Source organism: Oncorhynchus mykiss, chromosome 13, assembly GCF_013265735.2.
Source record: "Oncorhynchus mykiss isolate Arlee chromosome 13, USDA_OmykA_1.1, whole genome shotgun sequence".
Taxonomy (NCBI): Eukaryota; Metazoa; Chordata; class Actinopteri; order Salmoniformes; family Salmonidae; genus Oncorhynchus; species Oncorhynchus mykiss.
Window position 1 is genome coordinate 60,431,294 of NC_048577.1, and position 27,488 is coordinate 60,458,781.

The window sequence follows — 27,488 nt, forward strand, 5'->3', positions numbered from 1 at the left end:
TTTTTCCACACAATGTCAGGAATAAGCATGTTCCAGAAAAATGTTCCTCTCGGAAAAGCTTAGGTCAATTTAGGTCTATATTCTCTTGAAATGGAGATGTCACTGAAATTGCTGGAGCCGGTGAGTTGTCAAGAGAGCGGGAATAAAACGCAAGATGCAGCTCTACCGCCCCCTAGTGTTCAATATTCTTCATCTGAAGGAAAGGTGGAGGGAGCGGAACCATAAATAATGTAGTACACGTGCAGTGTGACTGATGCTCCACTCCACGCTCCAAGTGATGTGAATGGGCACCTACTGATTCGTCTTTTTCCACCGAATATACATTTGAGTCAGTTGGTTGCACAAATTCCATTATACTTTTCACTAAACATTCCAGAACAGGTAAATGCCCGTATTTGCTAACATGACATTTCAACCAGCCTGAGCTACAGAGAATCAATAAAGTTATCGATTAAGATGAAGCAAAACGGAAGGGCAATTATTTGTATTGGAAAATGTTTTCAAGAACTGAATGTCCGCTTGAGGTCTCACTTTTGAGAGAGAGAGAGCGAGCGAGAAAGAGAGATAGATAGAGATAGAGAACACTGGTGTATAGAGAGCAGGAACTGGGAGTAAGAGTAGGGTGGAATTCACACGGAATATTCAGCTGTACATTTCGTTGGATATATGTTTTCATAATAATTATTGCGACGTGGACACTGTTTCTCTTGTCTCAGATGTGATCGTGTTTTCATCACATCACTGCCCCCGGTGTCCAGTGAGTGACAACTACAGTGGATATTATTTAACTCCGCTAGAACAGCCGTCAGTCAGCCTTCACTTTCGAGGTTTTGGAGTCGATCAATTACTTTAATTGGAAAATACATTCCCAACATGGCTATGAATCAAGAAAGGAATAAACAGCTTATAATAAAGCTGTTGGAGAGACCGGGGAACGGGAGCTGCGTGGATTGCGGAGCTGCAGGTACAGTCTAGGCTACTATGGTCGCATCAATGTCTCAAGTATGTCAGGTCAGGTGGAGCGCGCGATCCTCCAGACAGGTAGGCTATGAACAAGGTCGTTGCGTTTCATCACGCAAGCAGTGCTACACTCTCGCATTAGACAATGGATAGTTAATCACAGACCATATACCATCAAGTTGCGGGTAGGTCAATATAGGAATAATCTGTCTTGATGGTGTACATGTGTTTTGATTTGGGTGATTGGAGACTCTAGCGATCATGTTCACTGCACAGCCTGGTCTCAGAGGATTTCGTATTATTCTGTATGTAAATCTGAGATGCTGTCATGCAAGTACAGTAGGCTACTGTAGTGCTCAGTTGTTTTCAGTTATCAGAGTTATCAGTGTCTGTTTACACTCCAGTGAAGTCAAACTGGTGTCATTGCATAACAATAGAGTGAAATCTGGTGAAGATTTAAATGTTTGTATCAGAGAGAGAGAGATTGAGATCGAGAGAGCAAGAGACTGGAAACTTGAGCGAGTGACAGGCAGACAGACAGACAGGCTGACTGACAGAATAACATCATATTTTGGGATTTAGGCTTAATTCCCTGAGTGTGTTCCCCAGGCTCTCTCTCTCTCTCTCCCTGGCACACTGTCCATCTGACCAATGCCAGTCTATAGCTTTATCTACCTCAACAGAGTGAGACCTGCATCTAATCATAATCTGGGGTTGTAATACAGTCTCCATAAGCTTATTGTGTCCACTGACCAGGAAGTACGTTACAGATTATTTATGATTTCTTAATGCTATGACTCATTCAAGTGGACGTGCCCTGCCATTAACCTTGATCTATGCAAATGCTATACAAGTCAAGGCTCGAAGTCAAATAGTGATATTTATTTTCAGCATAGTAATTCATATGTCCAATGAATAGCAACTGCCTGGATTTTGAAAAGACTTAAGAGGATCCAGTCAACATAAAATCTACTATTTTCCATCATTAAATAATTTAACTCTCCTTATGGATCATTTAGATTCCTCAGGAAGTCTGGCTGCCTCCTTCTTCCGTATCATAATATCTACTGTTTTCCATCATTAAATCATTTAACTCTCCTTATGGATCATTTAGATTCCTCAGGAAGTCTGGCTGCCTCCTTCTTCCGTATCATAATATCTACTGTTTTCCATCATTAAATCATTTAACTCTCCTTATGGATCATTTAGATTCCTCAGGAAGTCTGGCTGCCTCCTTCTTCCGTATCATAATATCTACTGTTTTCCATCATTAAATCATTTAACTCTCCTTATGGATCATTTAGATTCCCCAGGAAGTCTGGCTGCCTCCTTCTTCCGTATCAAGTGTTTCTTGGGAGAATGTAAGAGGACCTGCAATGTGTTTTGTTTGAGATGGCTGCCTCGCTTCTAGTCCCACAAGCATTTCGCTACACTAGCAATAACATCTGCTCACCATGTGTATGTGATCAATACAATTTGATTTGATAAGCAAATTTGGAATATAGCTTCCCGTTCTTACAAGATGTCAGTGATATGAGAGGACGAGACACAGTATGTCATACTTAACTGTAAAGTGCTGTTTTATCTTTTTCATGGGCCTCATCAGGTAGTAGAACACTGTAATCTTTTAAATCCTGCAAATGCCACCTGCTATTTCATAAGGCCAATGCCAAGAGACACTAATATTTCATCAGGAGTGCTGTGCTATCAATGATGCGGATCAGAGGGCCAGTTTAGCCTGTGGAGCCAGTCTGCTCTGCATGGAGACATAGATACTCCAGGGTTGTGTTCATTAGGCACCAAATGGAAGAAAAACAGACTGAAACAGGGACAGATTGCCTGGAATTGTCCAATAAGAAGCTCAATTTATTTTGCTCCGTTGCATAATGTAAAGCATTTTTTTTGTTACATGCCCTAATGAGCATAACCCAAGGCTGAGTGCTGAGCACACCCACACGTTCCCATGGTGACTCACCTATGAGCTCATCTCTGGTGCCGAGGTCACAGAGTTCACAGTTATGTCTTGTCCTGCTTGGCTTTTGAAAGAAATACAGTATCTACAAGGTAGAATTGATTCCGATGTTTCTCTGCTAGTAGCAGTATCTGGTCAGTATAGGGACTGTGAAGGCCTCTTGGGTTGTATCTCTCCTTTATTAATTTCATTCTTCCATCGTTTTGAGTGGTTGGGATCAGGGATGATGTCAGTGTTATTTTTACTAGATTTTAAACAAAAGATACAACAGATAGCTTCTCATTTGGAAATTCTGGGACACATGCGAAAGTGTCAGTCACCCATTGTTGGCTAAGTAAATGTCTCTCTAAACGGCCTATGTGTATTTCGTTAAAGCTGTTAGTATGAGCAAACTGATACTGAAAACATTGCCTGCAGTGTCAGTTTCTTTTTTAAACTCACTTCATTCTGTTTGTTTGTCTGTCTGTCTGTCTGTCTGTCTGTCTGTCTGTCTGTCTGTCTGTCTGTCTGTCTGTCTGTCTGTCTGTCTGTCTGTCTGTCTGTCTGTCTCATCTCACAGCATGGCTGGTGTACTGAGTGTATTGTATGGGTTTGTGCCATTACTTTCTGTAATTGAGAGAAGAGATGGTTAGTTGAGATAAACCATGTCATACTGTACACTCATAATTGTAAACTGTAAATGTGCAATATCATTTGGAACCATGCCAAGTAGATTCTGTCATCACACTGCTTTCTCTCTCTTTCTCTCTCAATTTTCTATTGCTTTATTGGCATGACATATCAATGTACATATTGCCAAATAGTACTTTGGAAATGATTAATTAACAATATCAATAAAAACATAATTAAACATAATATTTCAAGATTGCCACAAACAGGACAATCAGTAACAACAGTAATCAAGCGTGAGAAGTCAAAAAATAATTTAATAACAGGAAGATGTGAAGGTTGGAAGGTCTAACAGACAATGCCTCTCTTTATGGCCTCTCTCTCTCTCTGTGTGTCTGTCTGTCTCTCTTTCTCTGTCTCTCTTTCTCTCTGTATCTCTCTCTTTCTCTCACTCACTCTCTCTGTCTCTCTCTCAATTCAATTTCAATTTAAGGGCTCTATTGGCACGGGAAACATGTTTCCATTGCCAAAGCAGTGAAATAGATAATAAACAAAAGTGAAATAAACAATAAAAAAATAACAGTAAACATGACACTTCCAAAAGTTCCAAAAGAATAAAGACATTTCAAATGTCATATTATGTCTATATACAGTGTTGTAATGATGTGCAAAGGGTTAAAGTACAAAAGGTAAAATAAATAAACATAAATATAGGTTGTATTTACAATGTGTCAGCGTATGCGCTACTGGTGTTGAAGTCAGGTGCAGGAGAGCAGAGAGTTGTGATCAGACTTTATTTGGGCAGAAACACAACAAACGGACACAACAGCATCAAACATCCAGCCAAAAAGCAAAAGAGAAATGCGCAAAATAGCGTCACAAAACAAACGCAATAATCCAACCTCCTATGGGTTACACAAGAATACCCAGGGGAGAAACAACCAGCCTGGCGCGGCACACTGAACATGTAACAAAAACAACAGAGGAATATATATATACAATGTGATTAGGGAATGTAAACCAGGTGTGCGGGGAACAAGACAAAACAAATGGAACAATGAAAAATGGAGGGGCGATGGCTAGAAGGCCGGTGACGTCGACCGCCGAACGCCGCCCGAACAAGGAGAGGAGCCGACTTTGGTTAAAGTCGTGACACAATGGTGTTTGTTCTTCACTGGTTGCCCTTTTCTTGTGGCAACAGGTCACAAATCTTTCTGCTGGGATGGCACACCATGGTATTTCACCCAATAGATATGGGAGTTTATCAAAATTGGACTTGTTTTCAAATTCTTTGTGAGTCTGTGTAATCTGAAGGAAATATGTATATCTAATGTGGTCATACATTTGGCAGTTTCTACCTCACTTTATGGGCAGTGTGTATATAGCCTGTCTTCTCTTGAGAGCCAGGTCTGCCTTCAGTGGCCTTTCTCAATAGCAAGGCTATCCTCACTGAGTCTGTACATAGTCAAAGATTTCCTTAATTTTGTGTCAGTCACAGTGGTCAGGTATTCTGCCACTGTGTACTGTCTGTTTAGAGCCAAATAGCATTCTAGTTGTGTGTCAAGTAATTCTATTTTTGTTTTCTCGTGATTTGGTTGGGTCTAATAGTGTTGCTATCCTGGGGCTCTGTGGGGTCTGTTTGTGTTTGTGAACAGAGTCCCAGGACCAGCTTGCTTAGGGGACTCTTCTCCAGGTTAATCTCTCTGTAGGTGATGGCTTTGTTATGGAAGGTTTGGGAATCACTTCCTTTTAGGTGGTTATAGAATTTAACGTCTCTTTTCTGGATTTTGATCAGTAGCCGGTATCGCCTCTGCATGTATTATTTGGTGTTCTACGTTGTACACTGAGGATATTTTTTCAGGATTCTGCATGCAGAGTCTCAATTTGGTGTTTGTCCCATTTTGTGAATTTTTGGTTGGTGAGCAGACCCCAGACCTCACAACCATGAAGGTCTCTCTCTCTCTCTCTCTCTCTGTCTCTCTCTCGCTCTCTCTCGCTATCTCTCTCTTTCTCTGTCTCTCTCTTGCTCTCTCTCTCTTTCTCTCTCTCTCTGTCTATCTCTCACTCTCTCTCTCTTGCTCTCTCTCTCTTTCTCTGTATCTCTCTGTATCTCTCTCTGTATCTCTCTCTCTCTGTCTCGCTCTCTCTCTTTCTCTCTCTGTGTCTCTCTTTCTCTCACTTTAACTTAATGCCTTCTCCATTTTCTTTTCCCCATCTGTCTCTTGTCAGTTGTTCCTCTGCTATCTCTCAATATTTTTACCATCCGCCACCCTCCCTCTCTCTGTGGAATTTACCATAGACATAAATCTACTCACTGTGTGACTCATCTTTTTTGCAGGGTTATGATCATCTTGCACTATCCCTTTAATTGGGAGATGTACTGTATATCCCCCACTATCCCTTTAATTAGTAGATGTATATCTAAGTGCAACAGAGCAGTGGCAGGCTACTTAAGGATATCAATGTCTCTAATGGTTATACCCTGGTGTGCTGTTTGGCTGAGTTACATTAGTTACATACAATGACTGCATCCTCCATAGAAAACGACTTGCACTAGTTCTATGGCCCAGTCATAAACAGCAGCCACTGAAACCAAAACAGAATAAAAGCATCTCACACAACAATGCTGATCAGACATACAGTCTACAAACAATGTACTGTACTTAGGCATAGCTAGAGAGCTCATGCAGGAAATTACATATACCACATTCTTCTAGTCTTCTGTTGCTTTCGTCATGTTTTGACCACAGGCTCTGCCTTTTCCAGTTTAGGTTGAACTTACTGCGACATGTGCTGATGTTGGGGACAGGCTGTAAAACAGAATATAGGCCCTAAAGGCCTAGAATGACACTAGAATGTGCTTCACATCACTCTTTCTTGGCTCCCTTGTATTAAAGCTACATTTCATGCAAACATACTGAGCCACATCAGAGTCTTTTTAGGAAAAATACTTATAGGAAGTTATACCATATCTTGTTACAGCAGAGCAGTATGCCTTCCAGGGGGTCATAGGGCTCTATAGATTCCCTCTGTCTGTCTGTCTGTCTGTCTGTCTGTCTGTCTGTCTGTCTGTCTGTCTGTAGACGAGGCAGTGAAATACTGATGGTGGTAAAGGTGCAGGTTGCAGGTTTTGTTGATTGAGGTCACTAAATACTCTGTATGAAGCAATAGATTCACATCTGGTCCTAGCGAGAAACACTTCTATTGTTGTACAATTGCCTTGGTATATCAATATGTTATTCATCCCAGAAAGGATAGATATGTGTTCCCTTCATACTCCTCTGTCAATAGCAGGCATAAGAGATCAGTAGATAGATTCAGGGAGACCTCCCAAACTGTTTGTTTCTGGTGTCTATGTCAGGAGCAGCGTTGAGCCACATATAGTGTCTGTGGGAAACGCTACCCCATAACGATGACTCAAGGTGAGACTCCGTGGTTTCTGATAGACTCCACCCCCCCTCCTGTTCCCCCCATTCCCCCACAATTATCAGACAGATAGGAGAACCACCTTCCCTCCCCACACCAGCCCCCACAGGAGGACAGTCTCGTAATAGCAGACGTTTAGCCAGACACTCTGACGGGAGTGCTAATGGTCTGATTCATGACCAGCGGATACTATGAAGCCATGCGTCAACACTCTGGAAATGAGCTGGGGTTCCTTTACCCTATTAGCTCAATTTGTTTGCACAGAGACTGTTCTGAAATCTAGGTCTGTCTGTCTGTCTGTCTGTCTGTCTGTCTGTCTGTCTGTCTGTCCTCCCTCTTTTTCATACAAACTATCTTTGTCACTGTATGACAGTAACAATTTATTCAACAAATCTCAAGCTTTCAACATATTATCTTCTCAACCAATAAATGTGTCTTCTTGTAGCAGTGTTGTACTTATTTATTTACTATGAAGATAGTGTAGATAATACTTCAATTAAAATGATGATAATGCCCTTTTAGTGTGAGAGCTGTTTGAAAAGACCAGCTGAAATTTTAGGAGGTTTTGGTGGGATGGAGTTTTGGCCTGCCTGGTGACATCACAATTAGTTAGACCAATAAGAAAGAGAGTTTCAAACCTCTGCCAATAACAGTTATTTTTCCCCTCTCCACTCAGACCACTCCCAGACAGTCCTAGCAAAACTCTTGCTTGTGAAATTGCTATTTGTTAAGAAGCTATTTTGGTTCCTTTTGCCGATTTTAATTGAAAACAATTACAGTAAGGTACTTAATAGTTCCCCAGAAATGCTATGATATTGAAATAAAAACGGCTGCTTTGGACCTTAAAGATATCAGTCTAGAGGTCTGTGATAACCATGTCATGGTAGTAGTGGCCTGTTCTGTCTCTGTTAGTCTGAGGCAGCCTTGAAATGAACTTCCTCATGTGTAGTACTGTCATTGTTGCTGTCGGTGTGGTACTGTCATTGTTGCTAAGGGTGTTTCCTGTGTGTGTGTATGCATGTCTTCTCTCTCTCTGTGTGTGTGTGTGTGTGTGTGTGTGTGTGTTTTTCAGACCCGGAGTGGGCGTCCTACACCCTGGGTGTGTTTGTGTGTCAGAGCTGCTCGGGTCTCCATAGAAACATCTCCCAGATCAGCAAAGTCAAGTCTGTCCTGCTGGACCCATGGAGTGATGCAGAGGTAGAGGTGAGTCTGTCCTGTTGGACCCATGGAGTGGTGCAGAGGTAGAGGTGAGTCTGTCCTGTTGGACCCATGGAGTGATGCAGAGGTAGAGGTGAGTCTGTCCTGTTGGACCCATGGAGTGATGCAGAGGTAGAGGTGAGTCTGTCCTGTTGGACCCATGGAGTGATGCAGAGGTAGAGGTGAGTCTGTCCTGTTGGACCCATGGAGTGATGCAGAGGTAGAGGTGAGTCTGTCCTGCTGGACCCATGGAGTGATGCAGAGGTAGAGGTGAGTCTGTCCTGTTGGACCCATGGAGTGATGCAGAGGTAGAGGTGAGTCTGTCCTGCTGGACCCATGGAGTGATGCAGAGGTAGAGGTGAGTCTGTCCTGTTGGACCCATGGAGTGATGCAGAGGTAGAGGTGAGTCTGTCCTGCTGGACCCCTGGAGTGCTGCAGAGGTAGAGAGTTGAGTTTGCCATTGGTTCTGTGTTTGTGTTTGTGTGGTGTGTTTGTGTGGTGTGGTGTGTTTGTGTGGTGTGTGTGTGTGTGTGTATGGGGGTCAGTGTTGTGTGGGCAGCGTCTCAGCTCTAATTCTGGCAGGTAATTGATGGAGGAAGGGAAAGAAGGGAGATGGAGACTAAATTAACTAAAGGAAGGCAGAATGAGAGAAAAAGGGGTGGGAGGTTAGAGATAAGGGGGGAGGTGTCAAGGTTTGGTATTGATCTTGTGTGCATGCCAGCACAGTGTATATGTGCATGTATGCATGAGTGTGTGTGTGAATGAAACCCAGCTCATGAAACATCTCTTTCTCTCTGTGATTGTAGTTCATGGCGTCCAACGGCAACAATGCTGCTAAAGCCAAATATGAACAGAAGGTGCCTGTTTTCTACTACCGTCCAACACACACAGACTGCCAGTAAGTGTCTTGGTCCCTGGCCCTACAACCGTCCAACACACACAGACTGCCAGTAAGTGTATTGGTCCCTGGCCCTACTACTGTCCAACACACACAGACTGCCAGTAAGTGTCTTGGTCCCTGGCCCTACAACCGTCCAACACACACAGACTGCCAGTAAGTGTCTTGGTCCCTGGCCCTACAACCGTCCAACACACACAGACTGCCAGTAAGTGTCTTGGTCCCTGGCCCTACAACCGTCCAACACACACAGACTGCCAGTAAGTGTATTGGTCCCTGGCCCTACAACCGTCCAACACACACAGACTGCCAGTAAGTGTCTTGGTCCCTGGCCCTACAACCGTCCAACACACACAGACTGCCAGTAAGTGTATTGGTCCCTGGCCCTACAACCGTCCAACACACACAGACTGCCAGTAAGTGTCTTGGTCCCTGGTCCTACTACCGTCCAACACACACAGACTGCCAGTAAGTGTCTTGGTCCCTGGTCCTACTACCGTCCAACACACACAGACTGCCAGTAAGTGTCTTGGTCCCTGGTCCTACTACCGTCCAACACACACAGACTGCCAGTAAGTGTATTGGTCCCTGGCCCTACAACCGTCCAACACACACAGACTGCCAGTAAGTGTCTTGGTCCCTGGTCCTACTACCGTCCAACACACACAGACTGCCAGTAAGTGTCTTGGTCCCTGGCCCTACAACCGTCCAACACACACAGACTGCCAGTAAGTGTCTTGGTCCCTGGCCCTACAACCGTCCAACACACACAGACTGCCAGTAAGTGTATTGGTCCCTGGCCCTACAACCGTCCAACACACACAGACTGCCAGTAAGTGTCTTGGTCCCTGGTCCTACTACCGTCCAACACACACAGACTGCCAGTAAGTGTCTTGGTCCCTGGTCCTACTACCGTCCAACACACACAGACTGCCAGTAAGTGTCTTGGTCCCTGGCCCTACTACCGTCCAACACACATAGATTGCCAGTAAGTGTCTTGGTCCCTGGCCCTACTACCGTCCAACACACACAGACTGCCAGTAAGTGTCTTGGTCCCTGGCCCTACAACCGCCCAACACACACAGACTGCCAGTAAGTGTCTTGGTCCCTGGCCCTACAACCGTCCAACACACATAGACTGCCAGTAAGTGTCTTGGTCCCTGGCCCTACAACCGTCCAACACACATAGACCTCTGGCCTAACCACCCACCCCTTCATCCCATGATCCAGGTCGCTCAGCTGGGTCACCCTCTGTCTGAGTGACCGCTCCACTCACTGGCCCTCTAAACACTGTAACATAACACAATACAAAGGCTAGATTTTTAACCAACATGAACAAATGTCTAATGTCCTGGTTTACCAAACTTCACCAAGCATGACCAACTTTAAGCTTGTGGTCATCTCATTGGCACACCAGTAAAATTACAACCTCTCAAAGACTAAATGGGTTATAGTCATATGGAGGAAGCTCCACTTAGAGTCTAGGAGGTAGAACCATTACCAGATGTTGGTTACCTCTACAGGTTCCTCCTTTCAGGTGTGCAATGTTTAGTCATCAATGGCCGAGGCCAGAGGAAAGGCAACAGTTTGGAATGCAGCCACAGTGCATTCATTGTCTTACGTCAGATCGCTCGAGGATTCCGCTTGCTTTGGTTGAGGGACGAGTGCAGGAGAGACGCTACCGGATGTAAGATAATGGCCCAAGTGTTGACAGTACCCTTCCAAATGGAGTCCTCAGCCTGGTTCTCCTGGGGGATAACAGTCCCACTGGGCACAGACGTCAGTTCAACGTCTAGTTTTGATTTACATTTGGTTGAGTTGTAAACTAACGTGAATTCAATGTCAAATCAGAAAAACATTTCAAAATGTCATTGGATTTAGATTTATTTTCAAATCTAACTTGTTTTCACCACATTGATTCAATCACACATATTTTTGGGGTTGAAATGACGTGGAAATAATGTTGATTCAACCAGTGAATGGTCCCCAGTGATATCAATAACAACACAATCACCAATAATATTTTAAGCTGCTACACAGGGCTTTTACTGCTGGGGAGATGTGGGAAGGTATTTTTAGAGGTGAGAGGAAACCACACACAATAGAGTAGAGCGATAAGAGAGAAGAGAGGAGGATTGATGAGCTTGTGGTAGAGAGACTAGAAAGAGTAGAATACACGAGAGAGAAGAGGAGGAGGATGAGGAGTGGTAGAGAGACTAGAAAGAGTAGAATACACGAGATGAGGGTTGATGAGGTGTGGTAGAAAGAGTAGAATACACGAGAGGAGAGGAGGATTGATGAGGTGTGGTAGAGAGACCAGAAAGAGTAGAATACACGAGAGGAGAGGAGGATTGATGAGGTGTGGTAGAAAGAGTAGAATACACGAGAGGAGAGGAGGATTGATGAGGTGTGGTAGAGAGACCAGAAAGAGTAGAATACACAAGAGGAGAGGAGGGTTGATGAGGTGTGGTAGAGAGACTAGAAAGAGTAGAATAGACGAGAGGAGAGGAGGGTTGATGAGGTGTGGTAGAGAGACTAGAAAGAGTAGAATACACGAGCGGAGAGGAGGATTGATGAGCTGTTGTAGAGAGACTAGAAAGAGTAGAATACACAAGAGGAGAGGAGGGTTGATGAGGAGTGGTAGAGAGACTAGAAAGACTAGAATACACAAGAGAGAGAGAGAGAGAGCAAACAAACACACACAGTCTCAGGCTTTATATGTTTATGTTTGTTCATATTGCCTGTGTGCATTTTAAGACAGATTACTGATAAGACAGACAGAGAAGAGAGAGAGATAGTGAGGGAAATATTATTTGACAGGACAGAGGAGCAATATAATATTTATAATATTTAAAAGATAAGTACACCATTATACACTCACTGGATGAGAACTCCAGGGTTGTGTTCATTAGGCACCAAACGGACTGAAACAGGGAGGAACTCTCTGGACTTGTCCAATAAGAAATACTCCTTTTTGTGTTCCGTTGCAAAACATTTTCAGTTGCGTGCCCTAATGAACACCACCCTGATCTGTCATCCATGTTGGTTAATCAGACATTATTGACAGTGAATCTTTTCAAGCATAAACACAGTAAATATAGTAAACAAACACCAAGTGTTTCTGCAGGCTCCTTCGGGAACAGTGGATCAGAGCCAGATACGAGAGGAAGGAGTTTGTGTGTGTGGAGAGACAGGAGCCTTACTCTGCAGGTAAGACTGAGTACACACACACAAACACATACACATATGCATACAAACAAGCACGTTCGCATGCACACACACACACCCACACACACACACACACACACACACACACACACACACACACAATGAGCCTGAGCCTTTCTCTCTGTCTTTATCCTCCCACCCCAGTGTGCTCCTCAACACCCCTGCATTCCACACTCAGAGAATAATGAACTTTCTAAGGATGAACAGCTGATCAGTAGTGAAAGAAAGAGAGAAAGAGAGAAATAGTGAGTGGGAAAGAGAGAGAGAACAAAGAAAGAAAGAGACCTCAACATTCCCTCTCTTTCCTGGAAATCCATTAAAATAATATCAAAGGCCATTCAACATTGAGAGATTTGACTGTGAGAGTTTTTTCTCGTGCTTCTTTCCATTCCTGTGGATTCATCAATGCTATGCCTACATCATGTTATCTCAGGACCACATGAGCAGTAAAGAGCTGTTACTTGGAAACGGTAATAAGATAAGCCTTGTGCCGCCTTGTCATCTCGCTTCAGCGACCGCCACATTGTCGTCCATTCCTCTACTAAACCCCTCTGTGATGCAGAAAGCGAAACAGAAATGTGCTAACAGGGTTGGGTAGTTTCTAAATGTAATCCGTTAGTTACTAGTTACCTGTTCAAAATTGTAATCGGTAACGTAACTTTTGGATTACCCGAACTCAGTCACATAAATCAGATTATTTTCAGTTACTTTTGGACAAAAAGGATCCATCAAACACATTTGGTGTGTCATCATATCGGTCTCTGACTTGTGGTGAGACTCACTCAGGTGGAACAAACTGAAACTTGTGGCTTTTTTCAATGCTGAATTGAAAAACCATTAAGAAAACAGAATGGTGTGATGTATTTTTTTTCACAAATATCCTTTTTGAATTTAAAAGTAATCCAAGCGGTAATCATCTACTTATTACAATATTTTTTGGGGGCAAACAGATGTCGTGTCTTTGGCTATGCCTGATTAGATGATATGACATGCTATTCTATAAAATAATTTCTCCGTAATTAATATTACCTGATTGAGCTAATCATGTAAATGTAATTAACTAGAGTGTCGGGCATTTATAGAGCTGTTATCTTCCGAATAAACTCTTAAAGACCTAGTAATATTTTACATCAATAGCAGTCAATATTAATCGTCATCTTAATTCAGTCTCATCTGAAAGTGGTCAATTATTGGTTATCTGCAAGAACCCTGGCTCACAAGTTGAATCAGCAATACAAAATTGGGTTTAATTATTTATTTACTAAATACCTAACTAATCACACAGAATTACACATACACATAATTAAATCATAACTTGATTACAAATTACGTCATAAAGGAAAACGTCCCTAGCGGGCGGAACAGATATGACAGCTTGTTACACGAAAGAAAAGGCCTGGGTTTGAGTGAAAGAGCGGCAAGACTGAGGAACAAAGGGAAGAAGCTGTGCTATCGTAAATACAGTATCTTATGCATTCTAAATTACCACTCATTTGGAAAAGGAAAATGCAACAAATATTTACTCTGAGCTGCGCTTCGGTAGGTTGGTGGTAGATGGGAGGCCGTGTTGCCCAACCGAGTCCTTTGAAGAATGTCTCTGGTTGTCAATTGGATACGTTGTAGTAACGTCGTTGGGTGATAGACGGAATACTCTGTCTGTTCCTTCCTAACCCTCATTTGCATCTGCTCTTGCTAACTCAACGGCTAGGAGGTATCACTTCTGTAGTGAATAAGAGTTCAAAGTTAATATCAATCGCAACCAAAGCTCACGCTGATGTTGGCTTCGTTCTGTAGTTATTATCTGAACCATTCTGTCATAGGACCGTCGTCCTCACATCCTCGGAACAGGAGGTTATATTGTCGTCAAGGGCTCATATAGGAAGGGAGAGGAGGGCGTGTTTGAAAAGTTGTATAGCCCATGTCCCTTCACAGGGGCGGGCCACTGATTGAGCAGAGCCCTATCGTATGAAAACCCAAATCTCAATTTTAGAAGCTAAAATCGCATTTCATCACAAATAATTTCATATTCAAACATTTAAATTGAACAACAATTCCATGTGAATCTGATAACTCTGATGTGTAGACTTTCCACTGTAGAGTTTATGTCATCTTATCATTGATGAGAATGTCTCAGATGACAACCGAACTGACATCATATTCATTAAGTACCAGCGCATATGTTCAATTGGTCGGATTACCAGAATATAGTTCATTTCCCCCCACCTTCTGATGTTCCCAGAATCTCTATGTTAACCAAGGGTTTTGCAAATGTAACATCAGTAGGATAGAGAGAGGAAAAAGGGGGAAAGAGGTATTTATGACTGTCATAAACCTATCCCCCAGGCCAACGTCATGACACAGATTACACCACCTTGACCCAGCCTCAGCAACACACACACAAACACACACACACAGTCAGTCAGTCGGTTAGTCAATGTCAGTTGGTCAGTCAGTCAGTCATCATGTGTTCATCATCATTATCTCTCTGATGAGTGTCTCTGTCCTCTTTGCTGCCAAAGAGGAATCAACCTGAAAGGGATAGTTTGGATTTTGCTTCCCTGGAGTCATATGAACTCGTGGATGAAGCTGGACTCTGGGGAGCATGTTAGTCTTTGTGCTAACGCCTGTTAGCATTGGCTCGCAAAAATACCTCACCAAAATAACTTCCTTCATACTGGATGCAGATACAGTGCCTTGCGAAAGTATTCGGCCCCATTGAACTTTGCGACCTTTTGCCATATTTCAGGCTTCAAACATAAAGATATAAAACTGTATTTTTTTGTGAAGAATCAACAACAAGTGGGACACAATCATGAAGTGGAACGACATTTATTGGATATTTCAAACTTTTTTAACAAATCAAAAACTGAAAAATTGGGCGTGCAAAATTATTCAGCCCCTTTACTTTCAGTGCAGCAAACTTTCTCCAGAAGTTCAGTGAGGATCTCTGAATGATCCAATGTTGACCTAAATGACTAATGATGATAAATACAATCCACCTGTGTGTAATCAAGTCTCCGTATAAATGCACCTGCACTGTGATAGTCTCAGAGGTCCGTTAAAAGCGCAGAGAGCATCATGAAGAACAAGGAACACACCAGGCAGGTCCGAGATACTGTTGTGAAGAAAAAAGGCGGATTTAAAGCCGGATTTGGATACAAAAAGATTTCCCAAGCTTTAAACATCCCAAGGAGCACTGTGCAAGCGATAATATTGAAATGGAAGGAGTATCAGACCACTGCAAATCTACCAAGACCTGGCCGTCCCTCTAAACTTTCAGCTCATACAAGGAGAAGACTGATCAGAGATGCAGCCAAGAGGCCCATGATCACTCTGGATGAACTGCAGAGATCTACAGCTGAGGTGGGAGACTCTGTCCATAGGACACCAATCAGTCGTATATTGCACAAATCTGACCTTTATGGAAGAGTGGCAAGAAGAAAGCCATGTTTGAAGCCTGAAATGTGGCAAAAGGTCGCAAAGTTCAAGGGGGCCGAATACTTCCGCAAGGCACTGTATGTAAAAATGATATCCACAAGTTAATCTGACTCCGGGGAAGTCAGCAAAACCTCTTTAACATGGTCACTCACACTCCTACTCCCAGTGACTCACTCTGGTTCTTGTCTCAGCTGACTCTGGTGTTAGATCTGACCTGGAGACTGTCAGCTGTGATCTCTGTTAACACTAATGGTACTATAGAGAGTGATGTGGCTGTACCAGGATTGTGCCAGTGGCTGAATGGCGGGCGTGTTCTGGGTTTATCTATCTATCTCTCTCACTATCTGTCTCTCTGTTTATCTATCTATCTAGCTGTCTCTCAGTTTCTCTCTCTCTCGATCTCTCTCTATTTATCTATCTATCTAGCTGTCTCTCTGTCTACCTCCCTCTCTCTCTCTCTGTCTCTGCTTCTCTGTTCCTCTCTCTGTTTCTATCTATCTATCTATCTCTGCATCTGTCTCTCTGTTCCTCTCTGTTTCCTCTTTATCTTTATTTCACTCTCTCGTATTTTCTCCTTTTCCCTCTATCCACCATTCTCTCTCTCTCTCTCTCTCTCTCTCTCTCTCACGCGCTCTCTCTCTCTCTCAGAGCATGATGACTTCATCACTACACCAAGCAGAGGGGGAGGGAGGGATGGAGAGAAAGAGGTGGGGGATGGAGAGAGGGAGGAAAGAAGGGGGAGGTAGGGATGGAGTAAGTAAGGAAGAGAGGGAGGGATGGAAGAATAAAGGCAGTACTTGTGTTTCTTACTTCCAGCACGTTTCCCTTGATATCAACCTGGCCAGATTGTATGATTTGCTTCAGTTCTGTGATTGATGACATCAGCCGACGTTGACTACTTAAACTGCAGCGGTGTGTTTGATCTGCACATGTACCCAGCACCAGCAGTGCAAGCCTCTCTATGCTTATGTGTGAGTCAACTGAAAGTATGATCTTAGAAACAGTTTTCACATACTAACTCTACATGTTCAAACTCAGAATCAAACATGCTTCCCCAAATAACATGGTCGCTGTAGTACAATGTTTATTTTGATTTCAGATGTGTTTATAAACAATATTATTAGGGACATCCTTCTTCCTTCACAACATGTAAACATGTAAACATTTAAATCAAATTATTATATTAATCTGACTATTCACCATAATCGTATTATTGTGTGCATACTCAGTGCCAGCCGTCTTCCTATTGGTCAGTCACCGGGACTGGCTCGTACCACCAGCCACACTACACGATAAAGGGTGAAATAATTGTGACACTGACATAACTTTGTTATAGCCTACGACCACATGTAGTGGTACTTAATCAGACCCCGTCACACTGAACGAGCCAAGATGTCCGACCATAGACCCCGTCACACTGAACGAGCCAAGATGTCCGACCGTAGACCCTGTCACACTGAACGAGCCAAGATGTCCGACCGTAGACCCTGTCACACTGAACGAGCCAAGATGTCCGACCATAGACCCTGTCACACTGAACGAGCCAAGATGTCCGACCATAGACCCCGTCACACTGAACGAGCCAAAATGTCCGACCGTAGACCCTGTCACACTGAACGAGCCAAGATGTCCGACCGTAGACCCTGTCACACTGAACGAGCCAAGATGTCCGACCGTAGACCCCGTCACACTGAACGAGCCAAAATGTCCGACCGTAGACCCTGTCACACTGAACGAGCCAAGATGTCCAAAAATCATGCAACCTAAGAATGTTCTCACGACGTGGACAATTGTTCTGGGACGGCAAAATGGTGGTATAAGACAGCTAAAATTGTACAGTCTGCGTAGGCTTTAAGGAGAATGGAACACTTTCACAGCAGTATTAACTGAGATGCAATGTCACTCTGCTATTCAGTCTTCTGTCTCATTCTTACAAACTGTTGTCTGTCTTTTAGTGCATTTCAGATTAATGGGATTTGATAGTTTGATATTAATACTCTATTCACGTGTGTGTGTGTGTGTGTGTGTGTGTGTGTGTGTGTGTGTGTGTGTGTGTGTGTGTGTGTGTGTGTGTGTGTTGGCAGTGCAGGGCAGTGACAGTGACAGTCCTAGTTGTCTCTGTCTGTTGGCTGAGACTTAGTGAGGACAGAGAGGCCAGTGACAGAAACAGACAGGGAGCACAAAGCCATGGTGTGTGTGCCTGCTGAATAGGGCAGAGTGTTGATTTCAGCATTGATCGTAATGTTGGAAGAAGCCATTGATCTCTGCTGAGACAATTCAAGGTGAATTATTCATACCAGCTAAAGGCCAAGACGACAGACATCACCACCTTGACCCAGCCTCAGCAACACACACACACACACACACACACACACACACACACACACACACACACACACACACACACACACACACACACACACACACACACACACACACAGGCTCTACTGGACCCAAGCTTCACTACTGAATCCTGTTATTTTGTGGCTCCCCCTTTTACGCTCTCCTCATCTCCTTCTCTCTCCTCATCTCCTTCTCTCTCCTCATCTCCTTCTCTCTCCTCTTCTCCTTCTCTCTCCTCATCTCCTCTCTCCTCATCTCCTCCTCTCTCCTCATCTCCTTCTCTCTCCTCATCTCCTTCTCTCTCCTCATCTCCTTCTCTATCCTCATCTCCTTCTCTCTCCTCTTCTCCTTCTCTCTCCTCATCTCCTCTCTCCTCATCTCCTCCTCTCTCCTCATCTCCTTCTCTCTCCTCATCTCCTTCTCTCTCCTCATCTCCTTCTCTCTCCTCCTCTCCTTCTCTCTCCTCATCTTCTTCTCTCTCCTCATCTCCTTCTCTCTCCTCATCTCCTTCTCTCTCTTCCTCTCCTTTGCTCCTTTGTCTTTGGAATGGGACCCCTGTGGCTCCTCTCCTTCCAGGGTACCGAGAGGGGTTTCTATGGAAACGGGGCCGAGATAACGGACAGTTCCTGAGTCGAAAATGTATTCTGTCAGAGCGGGATGGTGCTCTGAAGTACTACAACAAGCATGATGTGAGTGTAGTGCTATGTATATCTCTCTCTTTCTCCCCCCTTTCTCTCTCTCTCTCTCTCTCTCTCTCTCTCTCTCTCTCTCTCTCTCACTTCCCTCTCTGTCTCCCCTCTCTATATCCCTCCCTCTCTCTTCCTCCCCCTAACTCTCTCAGACTTCTTCTCTCTCTTTTCATTTGTGAATGTCTGTCTCATCCCAAATGCACTCTAAGGTCCTGAGCTGCAATTGCTTGAAATAACACACACCTTGGGAAATGTCAGGTATATTATAATTGCTTAGATAGTTATGCAAAATCTCCCATTTATCATACCCCCTTCCTCCTCTCGCTCCTCTCTCTCTTCCTCTTCCTCCTCATTCCTTTCTCATCCTCCTCACCGTCCTCCTCCTCTTCATTCCTTTCTCCTGACTATCTCTGACAATAGTACACTGTTATCGTCTCAAACTTCTGATTCTAATCTGCTCACATTCCCCAGTTGTTCTGTTCCACATAGTGACATTGTCTCCTACTTTGTATATCAACAAAAGATGCATGTTAACTCCAGTAAAGTATGATACCACATACCTCACCATAAACGTTGGCCACTCCCTGTCCCTGCTTCAAATAGAAGTTCACCTTAACCACAGATCAGATTACTCTATTCCCAATCCTTACCTTAACCATCAGTTGAATGCAAAGAATATCTGACCCTTAATCAGTTGTTCAGGACAAATTCTACATACTCTACATTCCACCAAAAGAAGACCTGGGTGTCAGTGAACATCATACCTCCCATACATTCTAGGCCTGATGGGGGACAACACTGGCTTCAGCCACATAAAATAATAAACCTTGCTAGTGACTATAGTTACTAGAGGAAGCTCATAGTTGATTGTTCTGCAGCCGAACAATGATGATGATGATGGTGGTGATGATGATGATGATGATGGTGGTGGTGATGATGATGGTGGTGGTGATGATGATGGTGGTGGTTATGATGATGATGGTGGTAGTGATGATGATGTTGGTGGTGATGATGATGGTGGTGGTTATGATGATGATGATGGTGGTAGTGATGATGTTGGTGGTGATGATGGTGGGGTTGGTGATGATGATGATGATGGTGGTGGTGATAATGATGGTGGTGGTGATGATGAAGGTGGAGGTGATGATGGTGGTAATGATGGTGGTAGGGGTGGTGATGATGGTGATGATGATGGTGATGATGATGGTGGTGGTTATGATGATGGTGGTGGTGGTGATGATGGTGGTTATGATGATGATGGTGGTGATGATGATGATGGTGGTGGTTATGATGAGGGTGGTGGTAGTGATGATGATGATGGTGGTGATAATGATGATGGTGGTGATGATAATGATGGTGGTTATGATGATGATGGCGGTGATGATGATGATGGTGGTGGTGATGATGATGGTGGTGGTGATGATGATGGTGGTGGTTACGATGATGGTGGTGGTAGTGATGGTGGTTATGATGATGATGGTGGTGATGATGATTATGGTGGTGGTGGTGATGATGATGGTGGTGGTTATGATGATGATGGTGGTAGTGATGATGATGTTGGTGGTTATGATGATGATGGTGGTGGTTATGATGAGGATGGTGGTAGTGATAATGATGATGGTGGTGGTGATAATGATGGTGGTTATGATGATGATGGTGGTGGTAGTGATGGTGGTGATGATGATGATGGTGAGGGTAGTGATGGTGGTTATGATGATGATGGTGGTGATGATGATGATGGTGGTGGTGGTGATGATGATGATGATGGTGGTGGTTATGATGAGGATGGTGGTAGTGATAATGATGATGGTGGTGGTGATAATGATGGTGGTTATGATGATGATGGTGGTGATGATGATGATGGTGGTGGTGATGATGATGGTGGTGGTTATGATGATGATGGTGGTAATGATGATGGTGGTGGTAGTGATGGTGGTTATGATGATGATGGTGGTGATGATGATGATGGTGGTGGTGATGATGATGGTGGTGGTTATGATGATGATGGTGGTAGTGATGATGTTGGTGGTGATGATGATGGTGGTGGTTATGATGATGATGATGGTGGTGATGATGATGGTGGTGGTTATGATGATGATGATGGTGGTAGTGATGATGATGGTGGTAGTGATGGTGATGATGATGATGGTGGTAGTGATGATGATGTTGGTGGTGATGATGATGATGGTGGTTATGATGATGGTGATGATGACGGTGGTGATGATGATGACGGCGGTGATGATGAATACTCTCCTCCCCCTGCCTTCTCTCCCTGTACAGGCCAGAGAGCCCAAGGCTCTGATGAAGATTCACACCCTGAATGCCTCCTTCCAGCCTGGGAAGATCGGCCAGCCTCACGGCCTGCAGGTCACCTATCTGAAGGACAACAGCACTAGGAACATCTTTGTCTACCACAAGGATGGCAAGGTGAGGTGAACAAATTTTAGGCAATGTTGTGTGGTCGATGGGTGTTCGCTTGGCTGCTGCTGGACACAAATAGACAGTCAGGAATGTATAGTCGACTCCTGGACCATGTTCATTAGGGTGCACAACAGAATAAAAAATAACATTTGGATCTAGAAACGAAAATGACGTCTCTTATTGGATGAGTTGAAGTAGTCCCTCCCTGTTCCAATTAGTTTTTCTTTTGTTTGGTGTCTAATGAACACGAACGACCCTGAGCAATGCAGGTCAACAATCCCATATCAAGTATGATGGGACTGTTGACCTGCATTGCTCAGGGTCGTGTTAAAGATGACATTCTCTTGACTTGCTCTGAATATCTGCATGCTCTGGAATGGTTCATTTGCATTCACACAAGTCCCACAAAATTACATTCATCTAGGTCATGTTTGTTCAGCACACTGTAGCAAAACATTTTTCAACGGAAAACATAAATGAGCATTTCTTATTGGTCAAGTTCAGTAAGTACCTCCCTGGTTCACTCAGGAGTGGACTGTCTATTGACTGTCAGGAGCATTTGTGTTGTGAAGTGGCTGGCAGCTGAGTAGGAGTATATTTCCTCTGCAGGACATACTGTACATTGTAGGAAATACTCTGAAATCAAAGTCGACTACTGTTTACAGTAATGGTGGATTATTGCCAGGAAAGAGTCTCTATCGGGTGTCAGTGTGTATGGAGATTGGGTCGTGTTCAGTGTAGGTAGCACAAAAAGTTGCCTTCTGTTTCATGCCCAATGAACAGGACCCAGATCATGTTAGCATGTCTGTTGTGTTTTAAGGAAATGGTGGACTGGTTCAACGCCATCAGAGCAGCCAGATTTCACTACCTACAGGTTGCTTTCCCTGGGGCCCATCACGCTGATGTGAGTCTCTCTCATTATCTTATTGTTTTCAGTCCCTTCCTCTCTAGTATACACAGGTATTATATACAGCTGGCTCAATTCTGCTCCCTACCCCTTCTCCTTGGCCTTAACCCTTCAATGTTTGCATATCCCAAGGGTCTTGATAGATATTAGCAGTGTACTGGTGTATCCTCCATCATATTGCTTATACCTTATGGATCTGCAAACATGGAAGGGTTAGGGCCAATGAGAAGGGGTAGGGAGGGAATTGGGACTGGCTACACACCATCACATGGTCACAGAATAAAACATTTCTCCTTCTTCTCATGTATTCGTCCAGTTGGTGCCAAAGCTGACACGAAACTACATCAAGGAAGGCTACATGGAGAAGACGGGTCCAAAGGTGAAGTCTTTTAATACTTACACTTTAGTTACTTACACTTCAGTTACTTACACTTCAGTTACTTACACTTTAGTTACTTACACTTTAGTTACTTACACTTTAGTTACTTACGCTTTAGTTACTTACACTTTAGTTACTTACACTTCAGTTACTTACACTTTAGTTACTTACACTTTAGTTACTTACGCTTTAGTTACTTACACTTTAGTTACTTACACTTCAGTTACTTTGTGACACAGCACTTAATGCTTCTAACTTTATCAGCCCATCGGGTTTCACTGCGAATGGGGTTTAATTTGTACCACACAAACCTACCGCATTAATAATGGCCATGTACAACCTCAGCCACAGTATATTTGCTGGGCCTGTGAGCTGAATGCTTGCCTTGTACTGCTTGGTGTGGATAATGAATTGGTATTCCAGTATGTGATCCTGTATGTAAGCCAATAAAGCCATTAGTTATGAGAGTACAATAATAGTGCATTATCACAGTTGTAAACAACGTTTCTTCATTAAAGAGAATGACCTCATTGAACAGAAAGACAATACATTTAGGTGAATCATTAGCAACTGAACTTCTGTACAGCCTCTTTAATTCCTTCAACCTCAGTCTCCTGTTTCCCTCTTACAGCACACAGAAGGCTTCAAGAAGAGATGGTTCACTATGGATGACAGGAGACTCATGTACTTCAAGGATCCTCTGGTAAGATAGTCAGTGGGTAAATGAGGTGCCATGTCATATGGGTCAAAGAGATGGTGCTGTACCATTTCAGTACTATTAGTAACACTTTATTTAGGGCTTACGGTTCAACAGGCTCCAAAATTAGCATTGTGGCACTTATTGTACAGTGGTACTGAACTAATGTTATTTGCATGTCATATTATGCAAACAAACATACCCAAATTATTTATTGGACCTAATATACAATGTGGCTGGTCAGACGCGCACACATTACACACGTAACAGGTAAACACAGACCCGGTCTTGTATAACTAACCTTTAAGGGACACACAATTCAGTCCCATTCAAAATCCTATTTTCCCTAACCCCTAACCCTAAACTTAACCTTAACCCATACCCTTAACCTAACCCTAAAACGAACCATAGCTCCTAACCCTGGACCTAAACCTAATTCTAACCTTAACCCTAAACTCCTTAGAAATAGCATTTGACCATGGGTGAACTAACAAAATGTCCCCAGTTGGTCAAATTTTTGTTTGTTTACTATTCTTGCGGAGACTTCTGGTCCCCACAAGTATAGTTAAACACACACACACACACACACACACACACACACACACACACACACACACACACACACACACACACACACACACACACACTGAGTCTCCTCTCCTCTCTGTTTCTTTGTGAGGATGCCTATGCGCGCGGTGAGGTGTTCATTGGTAGTAAGGAGAACAGCTACATTGTGCTCCCCGGCCTTCCCCCATCCACCCAGGGCTACCACTGGCAGTTTGGCATCACCATAGTAACGCCCGACAGGAAGTTCCTGTTTACGTGCGAGACCGAAGAGGAGCAGCAGGATTGGATGGCTGCTTTTCAGGGTTTGGTGAATCGACCAATGCTGCCCCAGGAATATGCAGGTAACCATTCGCATGGTTCTACCCAGGATTTGTCCAAGGATTTCATACATTTTCTACATTTAGCAGACAATCTTATCCAGAGCGACTTATAAGAGAAATTAGGGGTAAGTGCCTTGCTCAAGGGCACAGACAGATTTTCCCCCTAATCGGCCTGGGGATTCGAGCCAGCGTCCTTTTATTACTGGCCCAACACTCTTAACCGCTAGGCTACCTGCCGCCCCTTAGTTGAGTAAGGTTTCCAGCATACTAATAGTAACCTAATCACCTTCTGTTGGTGGATATTTCTCGCCAATACATTTGATGCCCTTCTGATGATTGGTGAATTGATAGCTACAGTGGGGCAAAAAAGTATTTAGTCAGCCACCAATTGTGCAACTTCTCCCACTTAAAAATATAAGAGAGGCTTGTAATTTTCATCATAGGTACACTTCAACTATGTAAGACAATATGAGAAAAAAAACCTCCAGAAAATCACATTATAAGATTTTTTTTCTCATATTGTCTGTCATACTTGAAGTGTACCTATGATGAAAATTACAGGCCTCTCTCATATTTTTAAGTGGGAGAACTTGCACAATTGGTGGCTGACTAAATACTTTTTTGCCCCACTGTATATGCCTCCACTGAGTTCATGGCAGTAGAGGCTATGACAGTTTATGTGGAGCTGAACCACTCTATTTTTCACAGTTGATTTCTTCTGGTACCTGGTTAAGTGACTGATTTAGTCTCTCTCTCTCTCTCTCTCTCTGCAGTGGAGGCCCACTTTAAGCACAAGCCCTGAGAGGAGGAGGAGAAGGAAAAAGAGGGAGGCTGGACTGGAGGCTGGACATACCCCCTGGATGAGGACAGACAAATAGGATCCTTCTCCTCATAATGAGAAAAATCCCACCAAGTTGACTACATACCCTTCAATGGCGCTGCTAGTGCTGAGTGATTAGTGCTTTTTGAGGTTGGTTCGGTTCCGGTTAGATAAGAAAATAATCAAGTATTTTTTACATTAAATGCACTATTCATAATGTGGGTTGAATACTGTAACAACACAGAATAAAACAAATTAATAAAATTTCCATGAAGGTAGTGACTGCCCATTACTGCTTACCACTTAATACCCATAATTTATTCACATTACTTTAATCAAATATTTCAGTTGTTGTGCATTTACATTTGTTTCATTTTATGACTTTATTATTTCATTCCAAGTCATCATCTCATCTCCATAGAGCTGCTGCCTATGCTCTCTGACAAAATCACAATTTTAGTAGTTCTTTAAAGTAAATGAGGCATATTTTATGACTGCTGAATACCAGCTAACAATCACTTAGATCATGTATTTTCAGGTAGAGATATCTTGTGAAGCAACAGATGCTCTCTAAATCACCTCACAATCACGCATTCTTCTGTCTCTTCCATAGCAATTGAAAAGAAACACAGATGGGACAAGTAGATTCACAATGGATTATGGTCACCACGTTAAACTAATGTTGAATATTAGCCTTGTTGGAAACTACAACTCCCTACTATATTGCACAGTTCAGGCAGTATGCAATATATCTAGAGTTTCTAGAGAAACTGTGCAACCCAAACAAAATGGAATTCAAATCATTTAACCTCCGTCGGTCAATTAGTTGTTCAAAAAACGAAAAATAACCGACATTTAGATTAATCGCTCAGCACTAGGCACTACACATGCTAAAACAGATTTTCTGGCAAGTGCACCCTCTATTCATCTCTATGACCCTGCCTCATGTATCTCCAGACTCAGCTTTGTGCCAACTCCACCCTCTATTCATCTCTATGACCCTGCCTCATGTATCTCCAGACTCAGCTTTGTGCCAACTCCACCCTCTATTCATCTCTATGACCCTGCCTCATGTATCTCCAGACTCAGCTTTGTGCCAACTCCACCCTCTATTCATCTCTATGACCCTGCCTCATGTATCTCCAGACTCAGCTTTGTGCCAACTCCACCCTCTATTCATCTCTATGACCCTGCCTCATGTATCTCCAGACTCAGCTTTGTGCCAACTCCACCCTCTATTCATCTCTATGACCCTGCCTCATGTATCTCCAGACTCAGCTTTGTGCCAACTCCACCCTCTATTCATCTCTATGACCCTGCCTCATGTATCTCCAGACTCAGCTTTGTGCCAACTCCACCCTCTATTCATCTCTATGACCCTGCCTCATGTATCTCCAGACTCAGCTTTGTGCCAACTCCACCCTCTATTCATCTCTATGACCCTGCCTCATGTATCTCCAGACTCAGCTTTGTGCCAACTCCACCCTCTATTCATCTCTATGACCCTGCCTCATGTATCTCCACCCTCTATTCATCTCTATGACCCTGCCTCATGTATCTTCAGACTCAGCTTTGTGCCAACTCCACCCTCTATTCATCTCTATGACCCTGCCTCATGTATCTCCAGACTCAGCTTTGTGACTCCACCCTCTTAGTCACTTTATCTTTCCATGTCGTTGGACTCAGGAGGACATCTGAAATGGCTCCCTATTCCCTATAAAACACCTTTATAGGGCTCTGGTAGTAGTAGTACACTATAGAGAAGAGGGGGCCATTAATCCAAATCACCATTATTCACCAAGTACATTTACACATACCCAGAATGTGCCTTGGTGCTGCCAGCAGTAGACAATATACAAACAGAATACAGACACATAGACATCATACAGAATGAACAACATCGGAACAGTGACCATAAAACATCAAACTGTGGAGTAGAGGCTGATGACAGTGGGAACAGAGGGGCTATATCTATATAAGCAGAGGGAGGGATCCTGCCGTGGATACTGTGTTGTACAGAGGTGTACATAGTGCAGATTAGTGGTTGAGGTCATTGATGAGAAGGTTCAGGAAATCGGCCCAATGCAAAGTCATATGAATGTTTTCCCAACTGTCCTACAGTTGTCCTGAGAAAATAACTTGACCATTTACAAAAGAGATACAGCCTGTATATGTGTAATGTTGGCTCCTGGACTGAATGTACAAGTGTGATGTGGACTTTGTTTGTTAAATGACATGATATGCTAACCTGGTCCCAGATCTGTTAATGTGGTCTTGACAAGTCCTATGGCCATCCTCAAACAGATCTGGGACCAAGCTAATGTTATGCTGCTTTGATAGTTGATAGTGAATATTTTCCTTCTCTTTTGAGACTGGACTGAATAAAACATTTCAAGGCCAGTGGGAACTGACTGAATGTGATGGGGCCATTTTGTGTCTCTAGTGAATAAAACATTTCAAGGCCAGTGGGAACTGACTGAATGTGATGGGGCCATTTTGTGTCTCTAGTGAATAAAACATTTCCAGGCCAGTGGGAACTGACTGAATGGGATAGGGCCATTTTGTGTCTCTAGTGAATAAAACATTTCCAGGCCAGTGGGAACTGACTGAATGTGAT

General features: G+C 43.4%; 1 protein-coding gene across 4 annotated transcripts; it reads left to right on the forward strand.

Annotated features, from left to right (window-relative positions):
* The first annotated feature begins 562 nt into the window (after window positions 1-562).
* LOC110515874 (arf-GAP with dual PH domain-containing protein 1) lies at window positions 563-26,727 on the forward strand. Of its 4 annotated transcripts, none has more exons than XM_036941787.1 (11): window positions 563-964; window positions 8,040-8,170; window positions 8,971-9,062; window positions 12,190-12,272; window positions 18,648-18,760; window positions 21,041-21,187; window positions 22,002-22,085; window positions 22,405-22,467; window positions 23,099-23,170; window positions 23,844-24,072; window positions 24,825-26,727. In XM_036941787.1, the coding sequence occupies exons 1-11, from the start codon at window positions 874-876 to the stop codon at window positions 24,851-24,853; spliced, it is 1,134 nt and encodes a 377-aa protein (XP_036797682.1). In that variant the 5' UTR covers window positions 563-873; the 3' UTR covers window positions 24,854-26,727. The 4 variants fall into 4 exon arrangements, with proteins under 4 accessions (XP_036797682.1, XP_036797683.1, XP_036797684.1 ...); XM_036941788.1 differs by lacking the exon at window positions 563-964 and adding an exon at window positions 1,057-1,145; XM_036941789.1 differs by lacking the exons at window positions 563-964; window positions 8,040-8,170 and adding an exon at window positions 8,467-8,522.
* The last annotated feature ends 761 nt before the right edge of the window (window positions 26,728-27,488 follow it).

Bases quoted from the DNA above. Each gene is read 5' to 3' on its own strand.
- LOC110515874 (XM_036941787.1), top strand. From the start codon at position 874: ATGGCTATGAATCAAGAAAGGAATAAACAGCTTATAATAAAGCTGTTG. The intron at 9,063-12,189 runs GTAAGTGTCTTG...GTGTTTCTGCAG, and splicing joins CCAACACACACAGACTGCCA to GCTCCTTCGGGAACAGTGGA. The intron at 18,761-21,040 runs GTGAGTGTAGTG...CTCCCTGTACAG, and splicing joins AGTACTACAACAAGCATGAT to GCCAGAGAGCCCAAGGCTCT.